Source organism: Simochromis diagramma, unplaced genomic scaffold (genome assembly GCF_900408965.1).
Source record: "Simochromis diagramma unplaced genomic scaffold, fSimDia1.1 OVJJ01000510.1, whole genome shotgun sequence".
Classification (NCBI taxonomy): domain Eukaryota; kingdom Metazoa; phylum Chordata; class Actinopteri; order Cichliformes; family Cichlidae; genus Simochromis; species Simochromis diagramma.
In genome coordinates this window covers 2,810,747-2,837,327 of record NW_024387326.1, presented here as the reverse complement: position 1 = coordinate 2,837,327, position 26,581 = coordinate 2,810,747, and the positions used below count along the sequence as shown (strand labels likewise).

The window sequence follows — 26,581 nt, the reverse complement described above, 5'->3', positions numbered from 1 at the left end:
TGTGCATGAATGATAAGTGAGCATTAATCTGTGTTGCAGTCTCCTTTCCTAAATAAAGAAATTACCTATTTTTGAAGTATCTTTATGACTTTGGGTGATTGTACTCATATTGTCATCAGTCCAGTTCTTTTTGGTCACTTCAAGTAAGTTCATAGAAGTGTGAGGTTATTTATTTATTTATTTTACAATTTCTGCTGCCCTCTTGGCTAGATCGATCTTGAAAAACACTTTTAAATGTTAATGATACTTTTTACCCAGATAAATAAAGGATATGTAAAAGTCACTTGTCATTTCTGGCTCTACATTACTTGATATTCTTTGTGATATATGATATAGCTACTTTTTGACAGATTTGAGGTCAACAAGTCATTTATAACAGCTTAAATTTCTGCAGTAATTTTTTGGCAAATACCGGGAATCGCAGGTCGCACACTGGCACGGATAAGCAGCAGAGGTGCGTCTATTTGTTTTTATAGAAAATTTTTATTCAACATACATTTTCCAGCAAAAAGGCAATATACAGGAATAGTTGTCGTACACTGCTGCTACACTGAGGATTTTAAAGTGGAAAAGATCAAATTAAGGTGTGATTCTGCAGGTCATCTCTGTACTGCACGTCTTAACAAGACAAACCAATGCAGTTAGTTTTTAAAAGAAAAACAATCCAAATGTAACAGAGGGGGAAAAACCTGTCAATGGTACATCAGGAACGCAAAACAAACAAACAAAAAAGAAACCTACACACAAGAAATATGAACACCTGGCTCCTTCTGTACCCAACAACAAAGGCGTGTGTTTCTCTTAAATTTTACACGTTCATATTTTTAAATATACAATTCTTAAATGTTGTCTGTACAGAGCCAGCTATGCGCTATTAGGGGTGCATTCCATCTGTGCTTTAAAAGAAATAAGAAAACAAAACCTGAAATTAACAAAAGAAAAAAGAAATTCATAGGGCTTAAAGTGTTTCTTACAATGCTGGTTTTTTGTCTCCAAACAATCCTCAAACCAGTGGGGCTCTAAGTGTCTGCAGCTCCCTACCAAGCACAGCGCAGTTACTGCTCCCAACCACCAGGGGGCGACAGATTCAATCAAGAAAGAAGAGAGGTTGCAGCTTGTGTATGTGTGTGTGTGTTTTACAAGAGGAATGACTGAGAGGACGGGGGGGACAAACCTTTAGCAACCCCCCAAAAAACTAAAAAGGAAGTCATCAGGGAGGTAACACATATCTGTGCGTGTCTGTGTGTGTGTGTGAATGTTACCTAGCAACTCACAATCAGAAAAAAAAAAAAAAAAAGTACTTTTGCCAGACCTGAGAAACTTCTAAGATTAATTTCCAACGTTCAAGAGGAAATACAGACAAATCGTATTTTTCCCCATTTATTTTAAACAGATTCTGTTTTGCAGATTTTTTTGTTTTTAATAATACAAGGTTTGCAGAAAGAGACAAAAAAAATTATTTTTTCCTCCAACCAAACTAAGTGGAAAAGAGAACTTGAGCGTAAACTTGGAAATACTGATTTTTGTTGCTCTATAGGGATGGGAGCAGAAAATATAAGGAAACCTCATAAGAGCAAACCAGAGAACTTCAGGGTGGACGCCAGCCCGCAGCTGCTTTTGCAAAAATTATTAATAATTTTAAAACGACTGCATGTCTCCATCATTTCTGCAAGTCAGTCCTCCAAACAGCACACTCATTGACCTCTGCGCACAGCAGTGTGACGCCCTTTTGAACAACTTTATTTAAAAACAACCCCCCAAAAATTGTGAAGGGAAAAAAAAAAAAAAAAAAAAAAAAAAAAAAAAAAAAAAAGCTGTAAATGAGGTGGAAGTGAAAACTAAGCCTAGAAGTTCATATTTATATATGAAAATATTTATATATAGCATACATATTATATATGCTATACTGTGTCGTGATTCCTCCTAATTTTTTTTTTTTTTAAACCATAAAATCCAATTACACGTCTCCCATTTCTGAACAGGCAACAAAAAGCAGTCAACAGGCAGACAAGCCAGAAAAAATAACCGAACAGCCTCAAACGTGGAGGGAGACAATTTTTAAAAAAGGGGGGAAAAAGGGAAAAGAAATAAAATGTACAACAAAATAAACAGTCAGTGGTTGGTGCGGTTTATTTTGTGGTTGAATAATCCATCAGCTGCAGCAAGATCCCAATCACTGAAGACATAGTGCCGGTGTAGAGCTGTAGAGGTGTCCAGGCGGGGTGAAGTGATGAACACACACACTCTCTCTCAGTCTTTCTCAAGCACAATCACACACACACACACACACGGTTGTTGGTTACAGTCTGTGGTTATGGTTTGTTAAAGTAGGTAGGGATGAAGGCGGAGCAGGAGAGGATGAGGAGGACCAGGGGAGAAGGTGGGGGTGGGGGCTGCTTTAGTTGTGGATCTTGATTGCTTTCTCCAGGTAGGTGTAGCGACCTCTCTTTGGAGCTTTGTTGAAATGATCCAACCCTAGCCAGGGGCGCGGGTGGGACATGTTACCTGCACAGGAAGACACATCAGAGAGGCCATTAGGAGAAGTGACAGCGCCACCTGCAGTACAGAAATCACATGAACAGTAACAGGAGCAGTGGGAGTATTTCTGTAGCCCGCGTGACATCGACATTAATCTCAGGTGTCGCTGACACACCGGCCAATATTAGGAACGTGAAGAAAATAAAGTCCAGTTTTAATGATTCTGGTGACTGGGTTGGGCTACACACATCAAAACTATCGACTGCAGGGGAGCTTTTGGCCATTTTGATGCAGTTACATTACAAATAAGAACCAATCACTGCTGCAGTGAACAAAACACCAGAGGTGCCGTGTCACACTTGTAAAGGAATCACTAGAAAGGCAGTGTGGTAAATACTAGAAATACACATGCCAGCCGCTTTGTTAGGTACACCTGTGTAACTGTTTGTTCTCACACGCACACACACAGACACACACACACACACAGACACAGATCTAATCAGTCAATCACATGACAGCAACTCAGTGCATTTTGCCATGCAGACATGATGAAGGTGACCTGCTGAGGTTCAAATGCAAAATCAGGGAAGAAAATGTAGCATGGTTGTTGGTTTCAGACTGAGTGCTTCAGAAACTGTTGATTTGGTGGGATTTTCCCACACAACCATCGCTGGGGTTTACAGAGGACGGTCCGAAAAAGTAAACAGGGAAGCAGTTCTCTCTCAAATAAGCACTCGTTACATCCAAGGTTACAGAAGAGCATCTCTGATTGTCATAGCCTGAAACAGATGGGCTACAGCAGCAGAAGACCAGCCCAGATGGCACTCCTGTCAGCTAAGAACAGGAAACTGAGACTACAATTTGTAAAGGTTTGCAATATTTGGACCACAAAAGATCAAACCGTCTGGTCTGAAGTTGATTTCTGCTGTGACATTCAGATGGTATAATGTGGCAAAAACAGAATGAAAGCATGGATCCATTCTGCCTTTTATCTACACTTCAGGCTGTTGGTGGGGGTTTAGTGGTGTGGGGGATATTAGTACCAAATTAGCATCATTTAAACACCACAGCCTCGCCAAGTATTGCTGCCGACCATGTTTATAACCATACACTCGTCTTCTAATGGCTACTTCCAGCAGGACAGCAAATTATGTCACAAAACTCAAATCACCTCGAACTACTTTATTGAATGTGACGATGAGTTCACTTTACTCAAATAACTCCCACAGTCACCAGATCTCAGTCCAGTAGAGCACCTTTGGGATGTGGTGGAACAGGAGATTCACATCATGGATGTGCAGCCCATAAATCTGCAGCAGCTGTGTGAAGCTGTCATGTCAATGTATCTGAGGAATATCTCTAGCACCTTGTTTAATCTGTGCCATAAAGAATGACGACAACTCTGATGGCAAAAGCAGATCCGACCCAGTACTAACACAAGGTGTACCTAACAAGGTGGCCAGTGAGTGTACATAAAAGGTCTTTAAAGTTCATTATTAGGTGGATAAACTTGTATAAATATGAGCAGCCGTGACATTGAAGTGGTGCATGACGAGGCACTGTCACAGTTTCATGCTTTTTGTGTTTGGCTCTAGCCTGGTGTCGTTCAATCGGCGCAGTATCAGTAACAGCAGCAGTTACACTGGTATCGCTCCCAGTAGCGCCGCAGGCAGTAAATACCTGGCTGTGGTTCAAAGTCCTTCAGGTTGACCTCGTACTCATCCTCATTGATGTACTGATGCCGACCCATCATCACAATTGCAAACTTGAACTGAAAACACACAGAGACAGACATCTGGTGGTTAACTACTGCCCTTGTTAATTATTTCAGCATCAGGAGAACGCTGTTTAAGAAGAAGCAAACCAACGACGACCTACCTTCTCAAACTCTTTCTCCTGGATGTCCAGCATGGTCTGGATCCTCCTCATCACCTCCCGAAACGACTCACCCTGCACAGAGGAGAATGGGATGGCAGTGAGTCAAGAAGAAATAAAATAAATAATAATCCCCACATTATGTGGTACAAGTAAACAAAAAACACACACCTGTCTGATCTTGAGCAAGAAGGGAATCCCAAAGGTGCCAAAGACCTCCTTATGGAAGTGAGCAACAGGGATTAGCATTTCAGTGTCCTTATCCAAGTCCACCTGGTCCAAAGGAATCTCCTGAAAAAGCCAAGCAGCACAAGAGAGATGAAGGAAGAAAATAAGCTCAGATCAAACCACTGACTATAAAATGTAAAAATAAACCAACTGTTTTTACCGACACCTGGTGGTCAAAGTTTTTAACGTGCTGTAATGACGCAAGAGCTACAGAGAAAACTGAGCCAGAAGCTTGGTATTTAACCTTTAACAAGCATGAAGAAGTAATACTTCTACTGCTAACTGACTGGCTGTGAGGGCAAAAATACAGTGTCGGCCTGACGGCGTGTTAAGTGGAAGTTAAGCAGCTAACATAAAATAAACGACAGGGTGAAACGCGCTGCACAGGCAACGCCTCGCATAAATACTCACCTCTATTCTGAAGGTGCGGCTGGCAGCAGGAGATAAACATTCTAGCAGCTCGTCCTCCTGGTGAACTCCGATGATTTTATAGCTTACTATCTCTAACAGCCTGCAGAGGGAGAACGAGGGAGGCATTAACGCTCTGCAGGAGCTTCTCAAATGCAGCAAAATCTGATTCTGACATCACACCAGGGAAAACAAGAAATTCAACCAAACTAAAGGGAAAGGTGCCAGTGCAGTCACAGAGAGCAGGTTTACAGAATGAAATGGGGCTGTGCAGGCTGCGGTTGCTGTGAGGGTTGTAATTGTCAGACTATAATTTTGTGAAAAGTGTTTTAAAAAAAAAAAGGAGAAGCAGCACACATTTCGCACGTGGTTAGGATTAGATTAAAAAAAACAAATCAAAGGGGTTAAACAAAAGCCAAAATGTTACCTGGATCAAGATGAGTGGAAAACTAAAGTGATAAACTTCACTACAGACAGTCTAGGCCACAACAACAAGCACTCAATCTCTAGTGATTTGCCCAGTGTCAAAGATAATGTTCAAAAAGCTAAAACGGACCATAGTGTGCTCGATTTTTTTAATTTTAACTCAGTTTACCATCAGATGCAAACTCCCCGTACGGCAGAACAGCTGGAGCAGCTGTCAAAAAGTTCTGATTGCAACCACTGAGAGGAAGACAAGCAAGCCAAACACAGATGGATACCTGAGCTTCTCAGAGCCATTTTCAGACAGCTCCACAGCCTTTTTACATTCTTCCAAAAGGTCCCGCACACAGCCGTGCTTGTCAGGGTAAAGAGTAATCTCCTGCAACACAAGAAACAGTTTCATGTCTATGGTTGAATCACAGAAACATTTTTCCTTATGTAAAGCTTTTTGGGGGGTTTTTGAGTGTCGTACCTCCTCTCTGAACTGGCTGTTGAGCCATATGGATTTAAAACTCCTCCTGTTCTCAAAGTCTGTTATCTTCATCTTTAACTGAGAATACATAATAGAGAAAAAGCGAGAGATAAAAACAAAGTTACTCCTTTTGTGGACTCGTAGGATGTGGCCTTCGATTTTCTTCTGCTTATCTGGGGCCGGGTCACTGGGCCAGCAGCCTAAGCAGAGAAACCAAGACCTCCCTCTCCCCCAGCCACCTCCTCCAGCTCATCCAGGGGAACTCAAAAGCGTTCCCAGGCCAGTTGAGAAATGTGGTCTCCCCCGTGTGTCGTGGGTCTACCCTGGGGCCAGGGTAACATGAACACCTCAACCAGCAGACATCATAGTCAGATGCCCGAACCACCTCAACTAGCTCCTTTCAACATGGAGGAGCAGCGGCTCTATACCCGGTCCCTTTCAAATAGCTGAACCCCTCACCCTTTCTCTCAGGGAGAAATTAGCCAACCTTCAGAGAAAGCAAATTCTGCCTTTTGTATCTATGATCTAATTCTTTTGGTCACTACCCAAAGCTCGTGATGTAGGTGAGAGTAGGGACGTAGATCAAGATACAAATCCCTGTCGCTCATGAACAAGACAGAGATAAGTCATCCACCTGAGGATGTAACTCGTTCCTGGTTTGCAGGAAAGATTTGAAATAAATAAAAACTTTCTCACAACAGTTTGTGTGTTAAAAGTTCAGGTAGTCAGAAAACATTTTTACCCCAATGACTTTGTTTTCTATCAGACAGCATTTTATATTTTATAACGGAGGAAAGACAAAAAGACATTTAAGATTACCAGAATTATTACCGGCACTATGAAACACTGAGCTCCTTTTCAGGGGAAACGCCAGTTATCTTACTCGAAAGAGAGAACAAAGACAAACTTGAAATCCTGACACAGAAAAAGTAGACAAACCAGTCCTACCTGCTGGTAGTAGAGTTTCTTGGGCTGCCGAGGCTTGAAGAATTGCAGCAGGTCCCGCAGCGTTCCCTCATAGTTGTGTCTGAGAGGATTCCCTGGACCGTCCCTGTACCTGGCCACCACACCACCAGGCAGGGGGGGAGGACAACAAAGGGGAGGGAAGAAGGGTGGAAGGAGAAGAGAAAGAAAAATGGGAGGAAAAGAAGCAAAGAAGCAGAGGTGGAGGTGAACAGCAGAGCAAGACGAAAAAAAAAGAAGCACAGAGGGAGAGGGAAGAGTAGGAGGAAAAACAACAGAAGACAGGTGGAGGGGGGACAGGTTATGCAACATTTCTACTGACAACTGCAAGTAATCAAATCAAAGGCAAACCTGACAAAAGCTACGAGTCACAACACTATTCAAACGCGGTCTACACGTTCCTTTCTACATGTCAAACAGAATGACAGGATTTTGAGTTATTTAGGGAAAAACAGCCTTGAAACAACACTGCATTATTCATTAAACTACAGGCCGTCTTTAGCAGATTTTCCTGGCTCCAAATGAGCCTTCTGGGAGATGACTACGCACGTCGGCGAGATCGATCTACGTACAGTGAAGGTGATGAGTCAGTTATTTGGCCCAAATCCATGTGGTTTCCTATTCTTTCTGACCATCAGATTAAGAAGCAGCATAACACGCTTCAGTAAATAAAACACCAAAAATAACGAAACCGGTCAGAAACACTTTGACAAAAAAAGGTTATACTAAACAAAGGCTTTTCCTGCATAGAGGGACTGTGACAAAACCACAAAAAAGGGATAATTATGCTACAGCAAAAGCATAATTACTCAGTTATGTGCAAAGCAAGAACTAAAGTTCTCTCCCTTGTAGTTGACTTCATGTTCAGTGTTGTTTCAAAGCCCTTAACTGCATTTTTCCTGACTATAAAGGCCATATTTTGGCTTACAGTGAGAACAACGGCTTAAGAAGAAAAAAGAAAGAACGACAATCACTATTATGCACTGTTATTGTTACTACATTTACGAAGAATGCAGTGTGTGTGTGTGTGTGTGTGTGTGGATGAGACAAGCCTCCTACCCCTGTGACTTGAAGAACTGCAGTAGCATGGGATCTGTGTTCAACCTCTGCGCTACAGTCTTAGCCACCTGACAAACACAAAAACAGACAGTTCATGACGGGCCTGTCAGATTTCACCTGTCAATCATATTTAATGCTAGCAGGTGGAGGGGGTGGGGGGCAGCAGAAATCCACTCCTGGATTAACAGTAGCAGCAAAAATAAATAAATCAGTCTTCGTATAATGACTCGGCAGCTTCACATGAGTATTTTTAAAAAATAATAAGAGTTAATCAATATTCATCCAAAGAACCTCAACCGATCGTACCTGAAAATAGTTCATGCGGTTCGACAGTGTGACCACAAAGCCGGGGTCGTTATGGATGGTCTTGTCGCAGAAAATGACGTCCACCCGGTGGTAGAGATCCCGGAAGTAGTCCTTGGCCGTAGGCAGCTCGCTGCTGTCGTTCTCTGGGTCGTCCCTGTGGTGTTGGAGAAAGGTTGGAAAGACAGTTTGAGGTACGGGTTGTGTTGTAATGACGGGAAAACAGAGATCAGTGTGACAGAGGGAAGTGTGAGTGAAGTGAAGGTAGAGGTCAAGGACAGAAAGAGCAGGTCAAGAAGTACATGAGGGCACAGACATAACAAGTAACGCTAACAAGTTCTACAACAATTTCTCAACCAGAGCGTCATCAAAGAGAGACATTTAAAACGAAGGCAACTTGAAGCGTGTCGACCTCGGGAAGTTCTTATAATCTGGCTTAGTTCCCAATGTGAAACGCACCAAGATATCAATTTGGCAGATTTCTCAACGCACAAGTGCCAAAAAAAATCCCCCAAAACAACTTACTTCTGGAAGACAATGATGTCCCCGTCCATGAGCTCGTCCAGGGCCTTGTCCAGAGAGACATCATAGTCCTGTATCCGCTCTGTTAGATTGGGCTTTACTTCCTGTAACACACCAAGCATCGGGGGTTATGCAGTCAATTTATCTGCTAAGTGCAAGAGAGTATTTATTTTTGTGGCAGATGTATTAACACCAAGGCCTACATATGACAGAGTGCAAGTGTGCACATGAGAGCCTGACACAGCTTCTGTGTCAGATAGAGGAGCCTGAGAATGTGAGAGTGTGAGGGAGCAAGTGAGAAAAAGACAGGAGTGTGTCAGCGACTGGGCGTCACAGAATAGATCACCTCATAGAGGATAAGGCTAGTTTCCTGCTGAAATCCTGCTCTCTCACACATGACTGGCAGCAGGTCTCCTGGTTAGAGGGAAAAAAGAGAAGCAGAGAAAAATCTCAAAATCTTTACGTTCACTGCAGACGAGGAATTCACACACTGCACCTTATGACAGGGTACTGAGGTTATAACAGAGTCACGCTTACTTATTTTGCAGGATATAGGTGTGTAGATATGTCCACAATAATTTAAGCTTCTGGTTTTGGGGTCATACATCTTCAAGAACAACATGACATCATCTAGAAGAGAAAAACAAAACAGGGCAAGGTGAAATCAGCAGCTATACAACACGCCTGCCAAAGAAGTGGTTGAGGAGCAGTATAGCTTCAATTTGCATAAATATTGTTCAACTGAAACACTAAACAAAGCACAAAACGCCACTTATGGTTCTGCATTTGTGTCTGTTGGTGCAGTTCTCCAGCTATGCAAAGGGAAAGATTGAGTGAACTGAGAAACAAAGAGATACGTCCAAGCGTTTGCAGTTCTAGTATTTTTAACCTTCGGGTTCACTTATTTCCACTATGAAAGTTGTTTTTCACAAACCACAAGGATCACCAACACCACGTAAACTACATTTGCGTTTTCCTCGCATGTCTCTGACGTTGACCCCAAGTGGCAGCAGGCAGCTACAACATCGCACTACAAACAGTAGCATGCCAGAGCCTTTAATCAGCAGCTAAACACAGTGTTAATAATCATAAACAATCAGAACAAACCTATCAACATTCAAACCGATCAGTAACTATGTTACTGAATAACTAGTACTCTATGTTTATGACTGTGACCTCTAAGGCATTGTGATTATTCTTATCTACACGGTACCAACACAGGCAGCTATTTAAGTCAGAGACTGACACCTGAAGAACATGTTTTCTACAAAAATTATATTTTAAAAGTTTAGAGAAAAGAAAGTGCTAAGACTCAAAGTCTGATGATGAGCGCAGATGGATGGAGAACTTACGGTCTTTATCAAACTTGGGTAACGTGGCCCCACTGGCTGCCATCTCTGGATCTACAGTCTCCAAAAATATTGTCCAGGGGTTCTCATTGTCACTCAAGTCGATCATCTGAAACACAAAAATGTTCCAATCTTTAAGAAAAAGTTTCTTATGTTACATTTAACTGATTAAGTGAGTCATAAACTCAGGAGTGGTCCCAGGAATTAACGTGACATAAAACTGTTGCATTATACGGAAAACTTGTAAAGAAAAAAAGACTTGTAAACAAACTGAGGATTTTTTTATTTTATTTAAAAAGAGAGAGATTTGACAGGTGATTCTATACATGGAGTAGTTATCCAGGGATTCAAATTAAACTCAATTTAGATAATGATTCATAAAAAAATAATTCAGGGAGTGATAGTTCCTTCTAGAACCAATGCTCTAAATCCTGCATATTTTTGAACTGATCTTAGCACAGTTGTTCTGGTTCACTGGCAGCTTTCTTTCATTATTTTAATGCAAAAAAAAAAAAAAAAAAAAAAAAAAAAAACTGGCTAAAGCATACAGGAATTTTTGAAGATGTGTGCCACAGGTGCAAACACCTACCGACTTGTTGCAATCGGCCTCGTAGTCGAGCATGGCAGGTCGCTTGGTTCCGTTGCTACGGGCCTGCATGGGCCAGAGCCTCATCTGGTCCTGTGGAAAACCCTGCGGCACATCAATACAGTTTCAATTTGCGTATAAGATGTGGGAGAAGCAGAAACGTGTTGAGAAAAAGACATCAAGACTAAAATTTCCAACTGGTATTTACTGATCAACCGCAGGGAGCCAGAATTTAAGCAAGTGTGTGTACATGTGTGCTCCGCACTGTTGACAAGCTAACAAGCCCTCTCTTTCAGCCTGGGGTCCGAGCGTGAACCTGAGACACAGCATGTGCGTGAATGCGGTTTCTTTCACAAATATTAAACTTCCACCGAGCACAAGTTACTTTGATGAAAGATAAGTTTACTGACTAAACATTTCATGCATCTTGAAATCTACAAACTAAAACTCTTCGCAGTTAATCTTAAATGGTTTATTTTATTCTTTAATTTAAAAAAAAGTTAGAAATTTCATCCAAATATCCATCACCATCAAAGAGCATACAGTCCCACAGATGCCTCACCATGGTCTGGGAGAGGTTCTGGACAAACTCTTGCAGTGTGGAGCTCTTCAGGACCTTGAAGACCGTGTACTTCACTTTCTCCTCGTCGTACATGTCGTTGCCCTGATGACCGCAAAACTGGTCCTCGGTCACCATCTGCCCAGAGAAGGAAGATGAACAGCATTAGTATAACTGGACCAAGAACCAAAGTGTGAAAAATAAGAGACTAAAGACTTCATGCAATGAAAACTCACTCCCCCACACCCAAGTTATCTCTAGATCTCGACAAAGCAAGAGCTTCATTCTTTGTATCCACACTGGTGGTGACATTTCACTGCAGCAGTCAGTAGCTAACAGCATTTTGAGCTTTTGTCTAAGCAATCTGCTTGTCTCTCTCTCACACACACACACACACACACACACACACACACACACACACACAAGAAATCATAATTATGTAGAGCTTTCTGTTTAGAGGGGTGCTCCATTGCTAAGACTTTCAATGAGGTGTCAGTTCTGATGGCTTACAGGCAAAGTGCAAAGCAAAGTTTCACACAGCCTCATTACAGCCTTTAAATGTTATGCTTATCACCTCTTCAGAGGAAAATAATGAGCGTAATTAGCCTTTGTGCTGCCTTAATACTCGAACAAGTAAGTAAGTCAGTGCTGAAAAGGGTAAACCTTTATCATTTAACAAGCCATTTCCTCATTATCACTGACTGCTCTTCTCCCCATCTCAACCACACAGAGACCGCCAAACCAGAGCGAGAACACCTGCAGTTGTGCGTGCCGCTTGTAGGTTACACCGAGTCCAACAAAACACTCGAACACTTTGCTTGACAGAAAGAAGAAGCTTCCGTTTTCCGGCCCGTCGTTAGCCCGACGATCCGATCCAACATAAATGTCTAAACGTCATCTACTCGTTTTCAAAAAGGCAAAACAGTTCATTCTTATCGCACTGAAATCCAGCATTCATCCACCTATGAAACATATCTGCCCCGTCTAAAGGTGTACGAGGTCATACTTTGCATAGCTTCTCATGAACTAAGCGGTTTCTGTCAGGCCTCTTATGGAGGTCGACTTTATTGGGTTAAAGTTCGAGCTTCAACAGAACAAATACACTGATTAATATGAATAAATAATCCGAGAAGTACCGTACGAAGTCCTGCACCTTTACACACCTTAAGCAATAAACACCACACCATCCAGATTACAGTATGACGGCGTAAAACGGCACAGGCGTGGTGTTTCGACACAAATGTGGCTTTACCTGAAATCCACAAACACAGCTTCAATTTTCTCCTGTACTTCCTACACTGTAGGTTTCTCATGTGCTGTATACTAAATTATTCAGCCACCCAAGTATTTTGATCGCAAAGTATCAAAGCACCACAGAGCACTTAAATAACCTCCGATTCCCTACCTGGACCTGCATGTAGAGGTGAGCCTCTTGGCGTTCCTTCCTCTTCTGTGCCTCCACCCTCTTCTCCTCCTGCAGACGCTCCACCAGTTGCTGGGGGATGTCCACATCGGTCATCGGCTGGAGCACCTCGCCTGAGTGTGGGTAAAACGGCAGAAGTGATAATTTAGTACAACAGTATTATTCAGTACAGTCACCTCCATGTGAAAGAGGAATTTTATTTGCACTCATCAGCTCAGAGGAACCCTTCATGTGTTGCTGGGAAAGTTTCTCATACCGATGTTTTTTTAAATGACGAGTGAAGAAGGACGGATGTTTACTTACTGAGCTTGGACTCACGGATGTAGACCAACATGTACGCGTTGGTGCAGTGGCGGACGGAGAGGTCATCGTCGTGTCCGCCGTAGTTGTGTTCTATGGCCTCCTCCTTGGTGCATCGTGACACTACGTCATCATCAAACTTGCACCACTGCAGAAAGAGACAGAATGATAGACGGAGACAGATGGTGATTGCAGGATGGGGTCCCAGCCAGAGATGAGGAAGCCAGAGGAGGATGAGGAGCAGAGGCGAGATACGGGTGGGGCAACCACCAAGGATTGGAGTGGAGGGGAAAAAAGAGAAAAACCAGAGAGCACTTAAGACAATCATTGTCACACAAACCCAAATGCAGAATTAAAGTAACATCACACTGATGTGTGCATATGAGAGGGGTTTACTCGATGAGTATAAGATTAAGAGTCTGAGCTGAGAGCTCGTGTTTACATCCGACTCTTTACACTAACATCTTTTCTGACAGCGTTTATTCCACTAAACATCTAAATTGTGAAACATCCCTTTTCTGACATTAAGTGATATCGTCTCACCTGTCAGGAAGCTTGTGTGTTCTGTCATTTTCAGTATAATAATCACTGCAGACCTGGGAGGCACTTATTCTGACTCTCAACCCTTGAATCTTAATGCATGCAGCTGTATGTAATTAATAAACACTTAAGGTCAAGAGCCAAGATAACATAGCTCTGAATTCCTCCATAACATAAACTCATTTTTGTTTTTTTTGTAAATTTGAGCATTTTTGGTGAAAAGTGCAGAAAAAAAATTGTTCTCACTATTGGATCCTTGACACTCACTTTGCCGTCTCCTTTGGGGTTAAGATAGACGACGTAGTGACCGCCATGGTTGTCCCCGCTGTGGACTAGCACAGCGTGGAGGATGTAGTTGGCTGGGTCCTTTGAGTCTGGCTTCTGGAGGAACTCGTCCAGAGGTAACTGGTCTGGAAACTCAAATCTAATGAGCACAGAAAGATGGAGAGGCGTTAGAGACAAAGAAATTGAGAAGGAAAAAAAAAAAAAAAGGATGAGGTAAGCAGCAGTATTTAAAAAAAAATGGAAAGGTAGAAATAAAAAACAAATAATGTGAAAAAACAATGTGTAGATTAATACAAAAAGGGTCAAATATCAGCCAAAAAGTAGCATAAAAATGGAAGAAATCAAGAGTAAACTTGAGCACATTCAAAACTACTGTCATTCCACACCCACACCTGTGTCTCCATGTACGTATACAAAGCCCTCAGGATGCCAGTTGGCCGTAGCATCATCACAAGGATGAGTCAGAGCTCATCGAAATGGCACAGCAGAAAGTTAGCACTTCTAAATGGTAGCGTTTGCTACAAGTGTCACATTATTTCTGCTGGATTCTATTTTTAACACCATTAACTGTACACAGATTGATGGCACAGAAAACAATCTTGGTTCCTTTCTCACCGTCTGAATAAGCGAGGTCAGGGCAAGCTTTTCACGAGTGTAAAGCTCAAGTGACATTCCTCCTTTAACCTATGCTACAATGGAGCAGACCTTCTCTAAAATTACATTCGAGCAGCACAGTTACTGTCTCATTGTGTGACGGGGAGTTACCAGGGTGCGTTCTGCACAGTAATTCACAAGTAACCTTACTTCAAAAACTATTTTTAAAGCATCAGCTTGTTTTTTTCCTTACCTGTCATTGATCTTGATGTTTTGGTCGGTCTGTGGGTCGTACATGAACCTCATCAGCTGCAGATGGAGGATCGGAGGGAAGGTGAGGAACTTCACTCCCTTTTCTGCTTCCTGCGACGCAAAACAAAAATGAGTCCGACATCTGGTGAGGACATCCCATTGACATTAATCCTGCCATTATAAACCCTTTCAGCTTTAGGCTGCTCATTTAAACCATATCAAAACAAGGCAGGTAAACAAGCTCCAGATCTTATTTTTAGAGCTACATATTTCTGTAGCTTGGCAAGAAAAACCGGAAACCTACTGATCCATTTGAACACGTCTAATTTTTGGAACACCAAATATTTTTTCACAATGACATATAAAAACTAAAATTTTAGTCCAATTTGCTTCAATACCAACAGCATGAAAGCAACAAGAGCCAACAAATTGCATAAATACTTCACCTGCAGCCCGTGTTCTCCTGCGTCATATTTGTTGTCTCCATCTAACTGCTCGGTTGCCACATAATCTTTGAATGACTCAAAGACTGGAAAGAAGCAAAGATTATATTTAGAAAATCGCCGCTTTGATATGTGTGTGAAAATCATGATCATGCAGGACAAATGTGCCACTGATCAATAAAGCACCACATTTATGCTACTCACTGTTCTTCTTTCCTTTTATGCTAAGCTGGATGTCATAGTAGTCCTCTATCCGCTCAGACCTGTAGTCCACATGCTTACACTGGATATATGACTGCAGAGTGACACACACACACACACACACACACACGCAGAGTTAGACTATACGATATGAGAGGCGAGTCAGAAACATTATTTCTCATCGGGTCATGTCTTGATTTACCCTCAGTCTATTCTTAAACTGGCCTTGTTCCAGGCTACATCCTGTGCTGTGTTAGCCTACATCATGTCGCTGTGTTTACAGAATCTACTGTGCGAGACGTGCTGCAGAGACATTACTGAGCAAAATAAACACTATAAATTTCCCCTCATAAGAACAATATTGTACAAAAGATATGCAAAATATGACCATAACTAAAAGGGCGAGTCAGCTAAGAGGAGGAAGAGACGGAGAAAGAGAGATGACATACCACCATCTTTCCTCTGAAGAGCTTTGGGATTGTTCCCTCAACACAAGTGCCTTTCATTTTGTTCTCTACGTTGTCCAGGAGCTGCAGTGCGCGCACACACACGCACACACACACACACACACACACACACACACAAACAGTAAATACTGTCAGCTGTTGTTCACCGTGCATACAGGACCTTTTTAAACGTGTATAGGAAACTCACCACTCTGCACAGCTCCTGCACATCATGTTGCATGAAGCTATCTAGTGTTTCCCACCTGCACATACAAACACAAACACCAAGAGAGAATACAACCAACCGTCACAACACTTATTGTGAAATTCTGATGGTTGTCAAGCATGCAAGGATCTAATAGTTTTGCTTACAACACATATAATATTCTAAGCAAGTCCTAACTTACCCAAAGGACTTCGTGAGCTTCTTGGTGCCAACCGGTTTGTCGCTGTGTTGCAGCTCGTAGAAAACCCTCTGCAGTGCCAGGGGGACGCTCTTAGAGGAGTCATCTCCTTCTGTGGGCATCATGTAGACCGCCTGGGAAGGATAAGGATGCTCCAGGATTACAACTTTTATATAAAACTAATCATCTTAGGCTGACTGGACTATTTTTGTGAAAACATTTACTATATTTAAACTCCAGATATGCTACTGGAAAATTTCAAAAAGCACTTTGATCGTAGAATTAAAAGGGCCAGCATGGGAGCAATGAAACAAAAGCAGCAACTATAGTAGAACGTTACAAATAAATAAATATGCACGTCATAAAAATATATATATTTTTCAATATGTAGACGATGATATTTGAAACCGTTTCAATGCTCATTTCCTCCAGTTTTAATACTGATTACATTGACGCCTTCTAACCCTCCGACTGTTGACACACACTGCGGTGCCCACATAGCCTGGCCTATTCTCGCTCACAGCGCCGTCTTCTTCCCTTTACTCATCTCATTCGCCCTGGGTCAGTAGCATTTTCTTGGCAGTAGGAAGTTGGCAAGTGCAGAGCTTAACAACTGAGCTTGTTGGCTAAAGAAAACAGCAGGCATGTCTATTGGAAATATTTCGCATTTGGGGGAAATAAACACAAGAAAGCCGATATACAAGATCCACTCATTTAACCAAGCACCTGAAAGGTGGAACTACTATATCAAGAATTAAGAGCTTTGTGTGCCTCATGTCACATTACAACCTGCTTATTCTTACTTGGATGAAAAATTAAAAGCTTTATGACCTTATTGAAAGTGGTGCTGAGAATCAGGGGGTTTAAAGGTATTTTAAATAATCAAATCTATTATGTTAAGAACCCTATAACAGATAAGAAAAACAGCCACAGCCACACACAGTCATTAGAAGCCACAAAACAAAACCTTACCCGTCGTAGCTGGTTGGTGAAGAAGAGTGTCTGTAGCAGGCTGTTCATGTAGCAGGTCGCTCCTTGGTTCTTAAGTCCAACATAGCCTGTGTGTTTCTTTGAATCCCAGCTGGTTACAGAGACCAAAAACTTCAGTTAGTTATAAATCATAAACCCTGAACAGAACAGAGAAAATGCACATGGGAAATAGTTTATAAAGACAAAAATAAACGACTCAAATAGAACACAACATACGCCACTCCGTGTGGGGCATCCGCCTGGACGTAGACTTCAAATGTAACTTTGTCGTCGTCGATGAAGCCCCTCTCTGGATCGGTCACATCCTGAAATGCATCATTGCAAAACAGTTAATCTTTTTAAGAATAGCAATTTGTAGTAATGAAAGAATACAACCAGGCCCAAACAAAAGGTTAACAAAGTGGTAACTGCTGAGCGAGAAGAAAAAAGAACCCCACCAACACTCACAGCAAAAATATTCCACTGTTTCTTTGACAAAAGTAACAGTACATTAATTTCTGACAGGTTTGTGTACTTACACTCCAGGACATAAAGTTGGAGAAACCCCAATCGTTCTCTTTGTGGAAGAACAGGTGACTGATCCTGCGGCTGAATGACTTCTCGTCGTCTTTGTGGTTAATGATCTTTAGCATGGCCTGTGCGTGGCAAGACCATGACCTGAAACACCAAAGACACGACACCTGAATACTAAAGAACTGTTTAAAAGTTGTATTATTTCCTCAGGAACATTTTGGCGGCACTGAAATCGGCACATTTAGAAGACTGCGTAGGCTACGACGTTAAACATAGGAGAGCAGGACCAGCAACCTGTGCAAACTTATGAGCCAAGTAAGCCATCCAACACTGTTCCACTTCAGCTACTGAAAAACATAAAACAGTGTTGTGCACGGTAACAGGATAAAGCATCAGATGCTAATTTTACATCCTTCCACACCATTAACCAAGATATACCCAAATCACCAACAGCATCTATGCATCTCTGAGAGTGGCATTACAAACTGAATCAATCTATAAGCCTCACATTTACATCTGTGCCCTCCCACAGCTTTCAGTTTACACACCAAAGATATATTATGAAGAGAAATATAAACCCAAACACACAAGGGTATTTAAAAACAACAACCCCCACCAGGGAAATAGGGCTGACAGCACATTTTCTAAATGAAGTTACGCAGCTGAGTTGCACAAAAAGAAAAAAGAAAAGGGCAAAAAAAGTGACATTCGATTGTGAAAAATGATATTTCATTGTGGGAACTGGCAGCTGTTTGTCTCAAGAGCGGCACAGAAAACAAAAGCTGGGTTGCCACCAGAGCAGTGGTTAAAACCAGCAGCTGTGACCCCGTTAATGCAGCAATACCCAACCGCAACACAGGACGGCTGGGCTGTAATGTCGGAGCACAAAAGCTGTGCAGGTTTCAACTCCTGCTACTTCACACAGGGAGCGACGGGAAAGTGGTGAAGGCTTTAGCCTGCCACGATCAGCGAATATGAATCGTCTCGATGACTCGATAACAATAATTCAACAACCACTGTGTGGCAATGATGAAAGAAGGTTCCCAATCCAACTGTGCTCCAGTAATCAAAGCAAGCCCCCCTTTACATGAATGCACCTACAGGAGCAGTTATGATTGCACCATGTTGTTTGGATTTTTGCAGCTATAACACAGACAGTGAAATGGAGCAAAACCTGCGTCTTTTTCTTGAGGAATAATTTGCTCTGATGTTTTAAAGTATTTTGACAACACCAGTAAAAAAACAACAAAGATGTCATAGGTGTAAACCTTCAAACAGCGGGCTGCCTGCTGCTCTGGCAGGTATCCTTCTGTATAGGACACGAGTGAAGAAAAAGAGCAGAGTATTTAAAAGTGGTCTAATTGTGTAGTTAAGTTAATATTAAATACCAGAGCTTTGCTAGTCCCAGCTATTAAGCAAACTGGGAAAGAGAAAGATGCCGCTGAAAAACTAGACATATGGAAGAAGCTTTGACTGTCTAATAGGACGTCGAAAAGCACAGAAACGATGCAGCAGGATTGCCTCTTTACCTTTCACTAAATTAAAAACATAAATCCAGTTCTAATCTAATTTCACCGGCTCCAAACTTGACTGTGTGCAGTCTTAACAAATATGTTTTCCCATTAGCAGCTGCATTTTACAAAACAGCAATAAAAAGCATTTCCACTGCAGTCTCACAGTATGGGATAACTGGGCCGAGCTGCTGCGGTCCTGCCAGGTACCAGAGATGACCACAACCACTGTGCGTCAGGCCTCCTGGCTACACACTAAAACCTCACTTTCACTTCATTCACTCAGAACATCATATATCACATGAGATACTTGAGAGTTTTTACTGCAGCTTTGGCACATCTCAATTCGGGGCTCTAGGTAAACTACATCCCTCGAAGCAGTGTAGTGGATAAAACATCTGCAGGAAGTTCTTCACAGCACCACTGATCCCGACTTACAGTAGAAAAACCTACTGCAACTTTCAAAGCAGCAGAATTTCCAAGAGAGCATAAAGTGAGTTGATAATCACAGCTTATATCAAAAGGCCCACATCCCAAATCCCTCTTACGTACGTGGAATCTGACTCTGCATTACACTGCAGGAAGAAGCCCACGCTCTTCTGGTGTGGTCGGTCAGGATAGAAGCGCGGCATCACCATTATCTTCCAGGGAAGATTCCGGACAAAGCAGGACGGGCTGAGCACTGACTCGCTCAGGCGGCTGAAGCGCTCCACCACGAACCGGAAGGTCGCCTCCGACCGCCAGCTAGTGTCTGTGAGAAGACGGGAGGGTGACGCGTTAAGAGGGGGAGGAGAAGATTTGGTGTGTAACAGATTCCCTCTGATTCACTGAGAACTTTTAATTCGATACAGCACTTCTGCTTTATTTGCCCAGTGATCCAAATAATTGGGGTCAGAACTGTCATTATTCCTGGACACCTGCAATCCGACAAAAGAAATACGAGACAGAGTTCCACCCCACATGTTTTGGCAGTAGACAGTTGCTGCAGTCGAGCAGGGGTTAGCCTAAACTGCCCACTATGATGCAACAGTGGTGCAGCACAGTGCTGCGGCACCATTTGATTTTTATTAACCTCATAAGTTATGTTTAACTCACGCTAAAGAATGTAAAAGACATAATTACAAGTTACTTCAAACAACTTCTGAAAACTGGCAGAAGTAAGAGAGCTTACAATTACATTAAGTTAGAGAAAATACCGTTTAAATTTAATTCATACACTGCCAATAAATAACATGGACAAGAGTCTTTATGTTTTCCCACTGACAAGCTGTCAGCATTTGAGTTACTACATATAAAGACATTAACTTCAGGTGTAATTTCAACCAGACGACCTACAGTTTCTTCTACTCGAAAAGCTTCAAAGAAACTAAAGCGTTTGCAGAGGTGCACATAATCCTCACCATCCTCCATGTCCTCCTCTGTATTGTTGTGTCCGTCTGCCATGGCCACGTTACCATTGATCACTGGGTTGCCGGGATTTCTTGGAGGATCATCTGTATCCCCAGCTACACAGGGAGAGATAAGCAACATAATAAGACTGCATGGATATGGCGTTCCTGGATAGATTAACATGTTAGACACCCCCTTTTTTTTTTCTTTACTTGGGGTAAATGTAGCTGAAAACTCTGCATTCCCAACTTGCAGGTGTCAAAAGGTCAGGAACGTGCAATCGAAAATCCCTCTAGGATTAATAAAGCGTGGCAAGTACTTTTATATGTTCATTTTGTAATTTTAAACCAAAATAACAAATCTGGACAATGTGAGTAGACAGAGAAGTACAGCTTAAGCGTCCTCTTATTCTCCCATTAATGCCATTTTTAGTTTCACGTTTGGGTCACACAACTGATATATATATATATATATATATATATATATATATATATATATAGTGGGGGATCCTTCTTTTACCTTTTTCTTCACTTTAATGGGAAAACCCTGCTGACACGGGATTTTAAGCCTCCTTTCTCAGTCTGTGTATGACAGAGTGAGAGCAACAGAAAGCGAATGTGTGAGTGTGTATACGTGTGTATGAGCATAACAAAGGCCCAGCGACACCAACAGTAGGCTGGGTAATTACGGATACAATGCAGGATTAAGCAGCAAGTCATCATTCAGACAAAACACACGCGTACAGGGGACAATAATTATCCCAGCTCGGCAGCTCGACGCACAGTCTAATTTACCAAAACACGCCGATGAGGGAATCAGATGCGCGCTGAATCGACTTCAAGGAGTGAGTGAAATCTGCCCGGATCCTGTGATGTCCCAAAATGGGTTGCTTTGTCACCTCGTCTCTCGCGCAAAGTTTTGCGTGTGGCACTCCTCTGTGTCGGTCTACAGGTAACGCTGCTGACCGAATCCTCCAGGAGACTGACCTCATTTACCCAAGCAGATTACACCATGCTATTGGGCTCCGTCAGTCAGCTCCATGACAACCTTTTGTCCCGCCCACTGTGTCAACCTATGCTGAAATGTATTTATTAACGGATCTGTCACCAAAAACTGCAACAGTAAGAGCTGGGTGTTTTACTTATGGGACAAAAATCCACAAAGAGCAAGACTGCAGAGTTTACCCCGACTGGCTTAAACTATAAAGGGAATAAAAATGAACCCCTGTGATTTAGCTGAATTCTCACTATAGCTGCAGTAACCCTCAAGTTAAAAGTTTGCTAATCTTTTCTAATCTTATGAAGCTGAAATCCTTTGGACTAAAAGTAGCAAATGAAAGTTTGTCAATAATCACACTCAATCTTCTCCTCTAAAACACAAACTTTATGCTGAGCAAACGGAAAAAACACTCCAGATGTGTGGTTAACCCACACCAAAAAGGTTATAACTGCATGGTTGATCTTGTTACAGTGACTTGGCACTAGGAGGCTACAATGCAGTTTGCTGCATCAGGCCACACTAAGCTGTGTTCCTGTACTTTGAGCAAACTGGCCCTAAATGCCCATAAACAATATTAAGTCCTCACCAAGGTGCCAATTGTACCCCTTAGTCTTGTATTTCTTAGAACCTTTTGAATATAAAGGAATTAAGATTGTTCAATATTAATTTTTAGAGGGACCCATATAAAAGCTTGGCCAGCCATGTGACAGCAACAGCCCTGCTTTTAAATTAGAGTGCGGAGACACAAAAAAAAAAAAAAAAAAAAAAAAAAAAAAAACACAAAAAGAGGCAAAATGATTTAGCTTTGCCAAATGAGTGATGGTGGGGCTGCAACTGCATGGCGCCTCATACCATAACGGAAATGGAGTGTGGGAGTGTGTGTGTGGTGCTTCTGAGAGAAGTCAGAAGCACCAGAAAAAGTGTGCGTTTGTTATGTCAACTTGTCTTCACTGTACTTGTAAGGCTTCAGTGCACCTAAGGATAAGGTATGATAGGAGAGGGGGTGGGGAAGTCCGCTAAATGCACCTGCTACTAGTGATTAGTATTACAATGAATCATCAAACAATGCAAATGTTGTGCCTGGTCATTTCTTTATTTACTCCACAGCATGCATGTAACTGCTTAAGGTCATTTGTATAATACGTGCTCCCAAATAACAAGCAAAAGCGTGTGAAAACATAGTAAAACTAAAAGGTCTGAATGACGCAGTGAAAGTGCCCACTGGTCCATACTCAGCCCCAAGTTGACATCAGTGTAAACTTAATAAAAATGCTGGTAGTGCTGGTGTTGTGTGTGCAGACTGCTTAAATGACCGCCTCGGACTCCAAACTGAACCCCAAAAACGAAAAAAAAAAAAGAAGGAAAAAAAACACCCAGATCATTAAAAATGGCGAGCTCCATGCCTTTTGGTCTTCCATACAATGAAGCAGCAAATCCCCGCGCTGCCTCTGTGCGGGCCTGGCTTACCGCAGCGGCGACTACCGTTACTTGCCAGCGTTGCTCCACGTTTCACGTAACGACACTAAATACCAGGATATAAATTAACATAAAACGGGATAATGTACGCTTGGTGTTCCACATTGTTATAATTTCAGCAGGGATAGCTAAAAATGTAGTGTGTTAGCTAACACAGGATTGACGCATCTGCGTTCCCGTTAGCCACCTTAGCAAACACTAGCCACAGATTCACCTCAAGGCCTTTATTAGCCAACATTAGCTGGAGTCAAGAAGTACCAGCTATTGATGTAGATTTACTGTTAGAGGAATCATTTTACCCTCAGCTGCTAAATTATAACCGTGAGATAAAATTTAGACACAAGCTAAAAGCTCGGAGAAAAAAATTCAAGGCCCGGCTCTCGGGCAAAAGGCAAAATCTTAACGATGCAAAATACAAGCCACCATTTTGGAACGCCACACACCCCCTCCGTGCACTAGTTGGCTAGCTAGCTAGCATGCTAGCTAGAGAAAGAACGTAACGAGGTGCGCGTTGGAGCTAATTGACTAGCTCAATATTAGCAGCCGCGCTAGCACCGTTCTTCGCGTTTTACAAGGCGTAACGCGCAAAGTGGATGTTAGTGAAGCAGATACTCTGTTACAATATGGTAACATGTCAAACTCTGGAGACACACCTAACATATTTTTTTACCCAAATGGTCAACCGATCTCTTTAGCCATTTAGAAACCAGCATTTAATGTACGAGCAATCACACGATGCTAACGCACACGCTCTCACTGTTAGAGGCTGAACCAACGTCACTTGTCGAACAACAACTAACAGACTAAAGTTTAACGTTATCAGTAAAAAATAAAAACATATATATCACTACTTTATTCGCGGGAGAAGTGATGAACGCAGCTAGCGATAGCTGTCAAAATCACCCCCAAAAGCCCACACAGCCAAGTCAGAGCAGAGAGATTAATTTACCTTAGAGTTGGATCCGTGTTAATTGCAACACTAAGCAGACTGTTTACAAACACTTGGGCCACCAACAAGCATCGGGCCCGGAATTCTGTGAGTGCAAGCGGATTCTAGACGGCGGTGATTTGGCAATCTCGAAGCAACAAGCCGATGAACTGTTTATTTGGAGATACGGTTGCCGATCAGAATGAATGATTTATGCGGCTAATATGCGACAATGTGCGGGGAAAATGCCACCGGTTCTGGATAAACCTGCAAACAGCTGAATATCGCAAGCAAACGAAGATCGTTAAGGACTCGGTTTGCTTGTAACGCAAAATGAGGTCAGCTGAATACAAGTATGCTGCATCGGACGCACAATCAGCAAAAAAAACCAACCGGCTATCTCTGCTAGCTGCAGGCCTCCGTGTTTACCGAGATGTTGGGCTCAGTTAATGCGGATAAAATTTCGTGCATTTCTCGTGCAAATGTTAACTTATGGCACAAACCTGATAAAAAAAAGATTAATAAAAAGTCCGTTCACTTTACTCGGGGCCATTACTTACCTTCCATCTCCATGTCCTCCGGTTCACTGAGCTGCTGCTCGCCGGCTTTCTGTTGCTGCTGCTGCTGCGTGTGGTGATGGTGGTTCATGTTGGCAGGTGGCGGTGTTGTTGTTGTAGGTGTGATGCGGTGTTCCCTGTTTTCTCTGTTGCCCTCGACCTTGTCCAGGGTCGACTCGGTGGGGAACCGGGTTCTGGACTGCTGGTGAGGTGTAGTGGGATGCGGAGGTGGGGACAGGTCGAGCCTTGGCGGCCGGGCCTGCTCTGTTGCGAACTCGGCCTTGTCCGCTGTCAGCGCCGGGGAGTGAGGAGGGGAGGTCGGCGGGGGAGCGGGTAGAGAAACGCGGACGTATTTGCTCGCTATTCGCCCAATCTCGGCGCCTTTGGTGGGTGCGAGTCGCTGGTTGACGGCAGGGGCTGCGATGGATGTAATTAGGGGAGGGCGGGGGGACTCCGAAATCGGAGGCCCGCTGAAATTAGCTAAATCAATCCGGGTCTACCCCGGGAAATGTGGGGCAATAAGAGAACTCTGAGCACGACCTGCACCGTCAGGTACAAATACCCTGTTTCAAGCTAGCGCAAAGCTACCTGACACTAGGCAGCCAAATGGTATTAAAGGTACGACAATGAAAACAAAGGCTCATTTGCTATACACACACATTCAACAACTTTGCCTGCGATATCCCCAGTCTGTGTGCTCCTCCGATTGTCCCTCGTCTGGGGGAGAGCGGAGGAAAAAGCTATCCATTCAAACCAGCTTCCCAATACGGAATAGCACTGATGTTAACGTTAATTTAGAAGTTCACGGAGACGAGAGTTTGCGCGGCCCGACATAAACCAAAATCCTCCAAACCGCCCTAACACGACAGACGACGAAACGCTGCAGCAGCTCGTTGCATTTCTAGCTATTCTCCTCGCTTCTCGTGAAGAATGTGCCCGGTCATACAACGCTAGCCTGAGCTGTGCGGCTCCCTCAACCCGCTCCTCCCGTTTGGTTTGTGATGTCTGAGGTAAATCTCAAAATGGCGGTCGCGCTTTTCTCTGAAATGTCACATCCGCATGGAGATCCAAACACGGGCCCATCCCCGAGCCAGCTTCTCCATCCACGCGAAATCACACAGGCCGGGTCGTGTGTGTATTAAAGGGAGAGGAAATATAAGAGCTAACGACAATTATTACACGAGTGGGATTGGTTTAATGGCTGTACGTGGCGTGACATTGATTTGAATGGGAGAAATCGCTGAGCTGTGGGGCTAAACTGTGTAAATACGTGGTAATAGCGTGTGTGTGACGTTTTACCCAGCAAGGTGACAAAACCAAAAGTTTTCATTGAGCAGTTCTGAACAGATTTACTTAAAAAAAATTAAATCCGTGCTTTCAGAAACATTGTATGGAAACACAACATGATTCAGCCAATAAAACTGTAAAACCACGTGGTTTCCACTGGCATTAAAGACAGGAACCCATTTACACAAGCGGGACTTTTATTTTATAGTGAACACGAATATTTATTTTCCAACTATTGTGACTGCACAGCGGTGTTAAATTAACTTTTAATATCACACCATGGACAGCTCGAGTCATTGCCAGTTATTTTATTTATTCAATTTTGTATTTTAATGTGTGTTTACCTGGTTATCAGTTTCATTCAACATGTGTGTTAACTTTATGGACTTGGGTTTTCAAGAACTTGCGTGCACTTTCATGCTTGGATGCACTATATTACTCGAGATTTAACTAAAACAGGACAATTAAAAAAAACTGAAATGGAAAAACAACAACTGCGCAATGTATTTAGAATATAATATCATATCCACCAAATAAAATCTACTGCCTTCCAAGGTTATTATAATAAGAAGTCCAAAGTAAACTCGATTCCAGTGAAACATGTTAGTTAACTAAAAGTATAAAATAAACTTTTGAAGAAAAGTAGCTAAAATCAAATTTTAAAAAATTAGGTTTAATTTATAGTTTGATTATAACAACAACAACAATACTAATAATAATAATAATAATAATAATAAAGACTCTTTGTTTATTCAGACTCTTGATGCCTGCAACAGTGGGTCAAATGAGTCAGATTTTCCTAGGTTGTGCCTGGCAGT

General features: G+C 42.5%; 1 protein-coding gene across 4 annotated transcripts; it reads right to left on the bottom strand.

Moving 5' to 3' along the window:
* Positions 1 to 463: 463 nt before the first annotated feature.
* On the bottom strand, positions 464 to 25,629 carry usp7 (ubiquitin specific peptidase 7 (herpes virus-associated)). 4 transcript variants are annotated; one of them, XM_040005909.1, is made up of 31 exons: positions 24,480 to 25,627; positions 20,528 to 20,632; positions 19,680 to 19,878; positions 17,622 to 17,760; positions 17,320 to 17,408; positions 17,086 to 17,194; positions 16,117 to 16,247; positions 15,918 to 15,972; positions 15,713 to 15,793; positions 15,267 to 15,357; positions 15,066 to 15,148; positions 14,621 to 14,730; positions 13,735 to 13,912; positions 12,952 to 13,096; positions 12,631 to 12,761; positions 11,229 to 11,363; positions 10,670 to 10,771; positions 10,084 to 10,189; positions 9,269 to 9,361; positions 9,078 to 9,145; positions 8,735 to 8,835; positions 8,213 to 8,366; positions 7,907 to 7,974; positions 6,833 to 6,941; positions 5,885 to 5,962; positions 5,691 to 5,791; positions 4,993 to 5,092; positions 4,525 to 4,644; positions 4,357 to 4,428; positions 4,159 to 4,249; positions 464 to 2,505 (listed from the first exon to the last, which is right to left on the bottom strand). In XM_040005909.1, the coding sequence occupies exons 1-31, from the start codon at positions 24,565 to 24,567 to the stop codon at positions 2,399 to 2,401; spliced, it is 3,339 nt and encodes a 1,112-aa protein (XP_039861843.1). In that variant the 5' UTR covers positions 24,568 to 25,627; the 3' UTR covers positions 464 to 2,398. The 4 variants fall into 4 exon arrangements, with proteins under 4 accessions (XP_039861843.1, XP_039861845.1, XP_039861846.1 ...); XM_040005911.1 differs by having other exon boundaries at positions 2,392 to 2,505; positions 6,833 to 6,935; positions 24,480 to 25,629; XM_040005912.1 differs by having other exon boundaries at positions 2,392 to 2,505; positions 13,756 to 13,912; positions 24,480 to 25,629.
* Between the last annotated feature and the right edge of the window lie 952 nt (positions 25,630 to 26,581).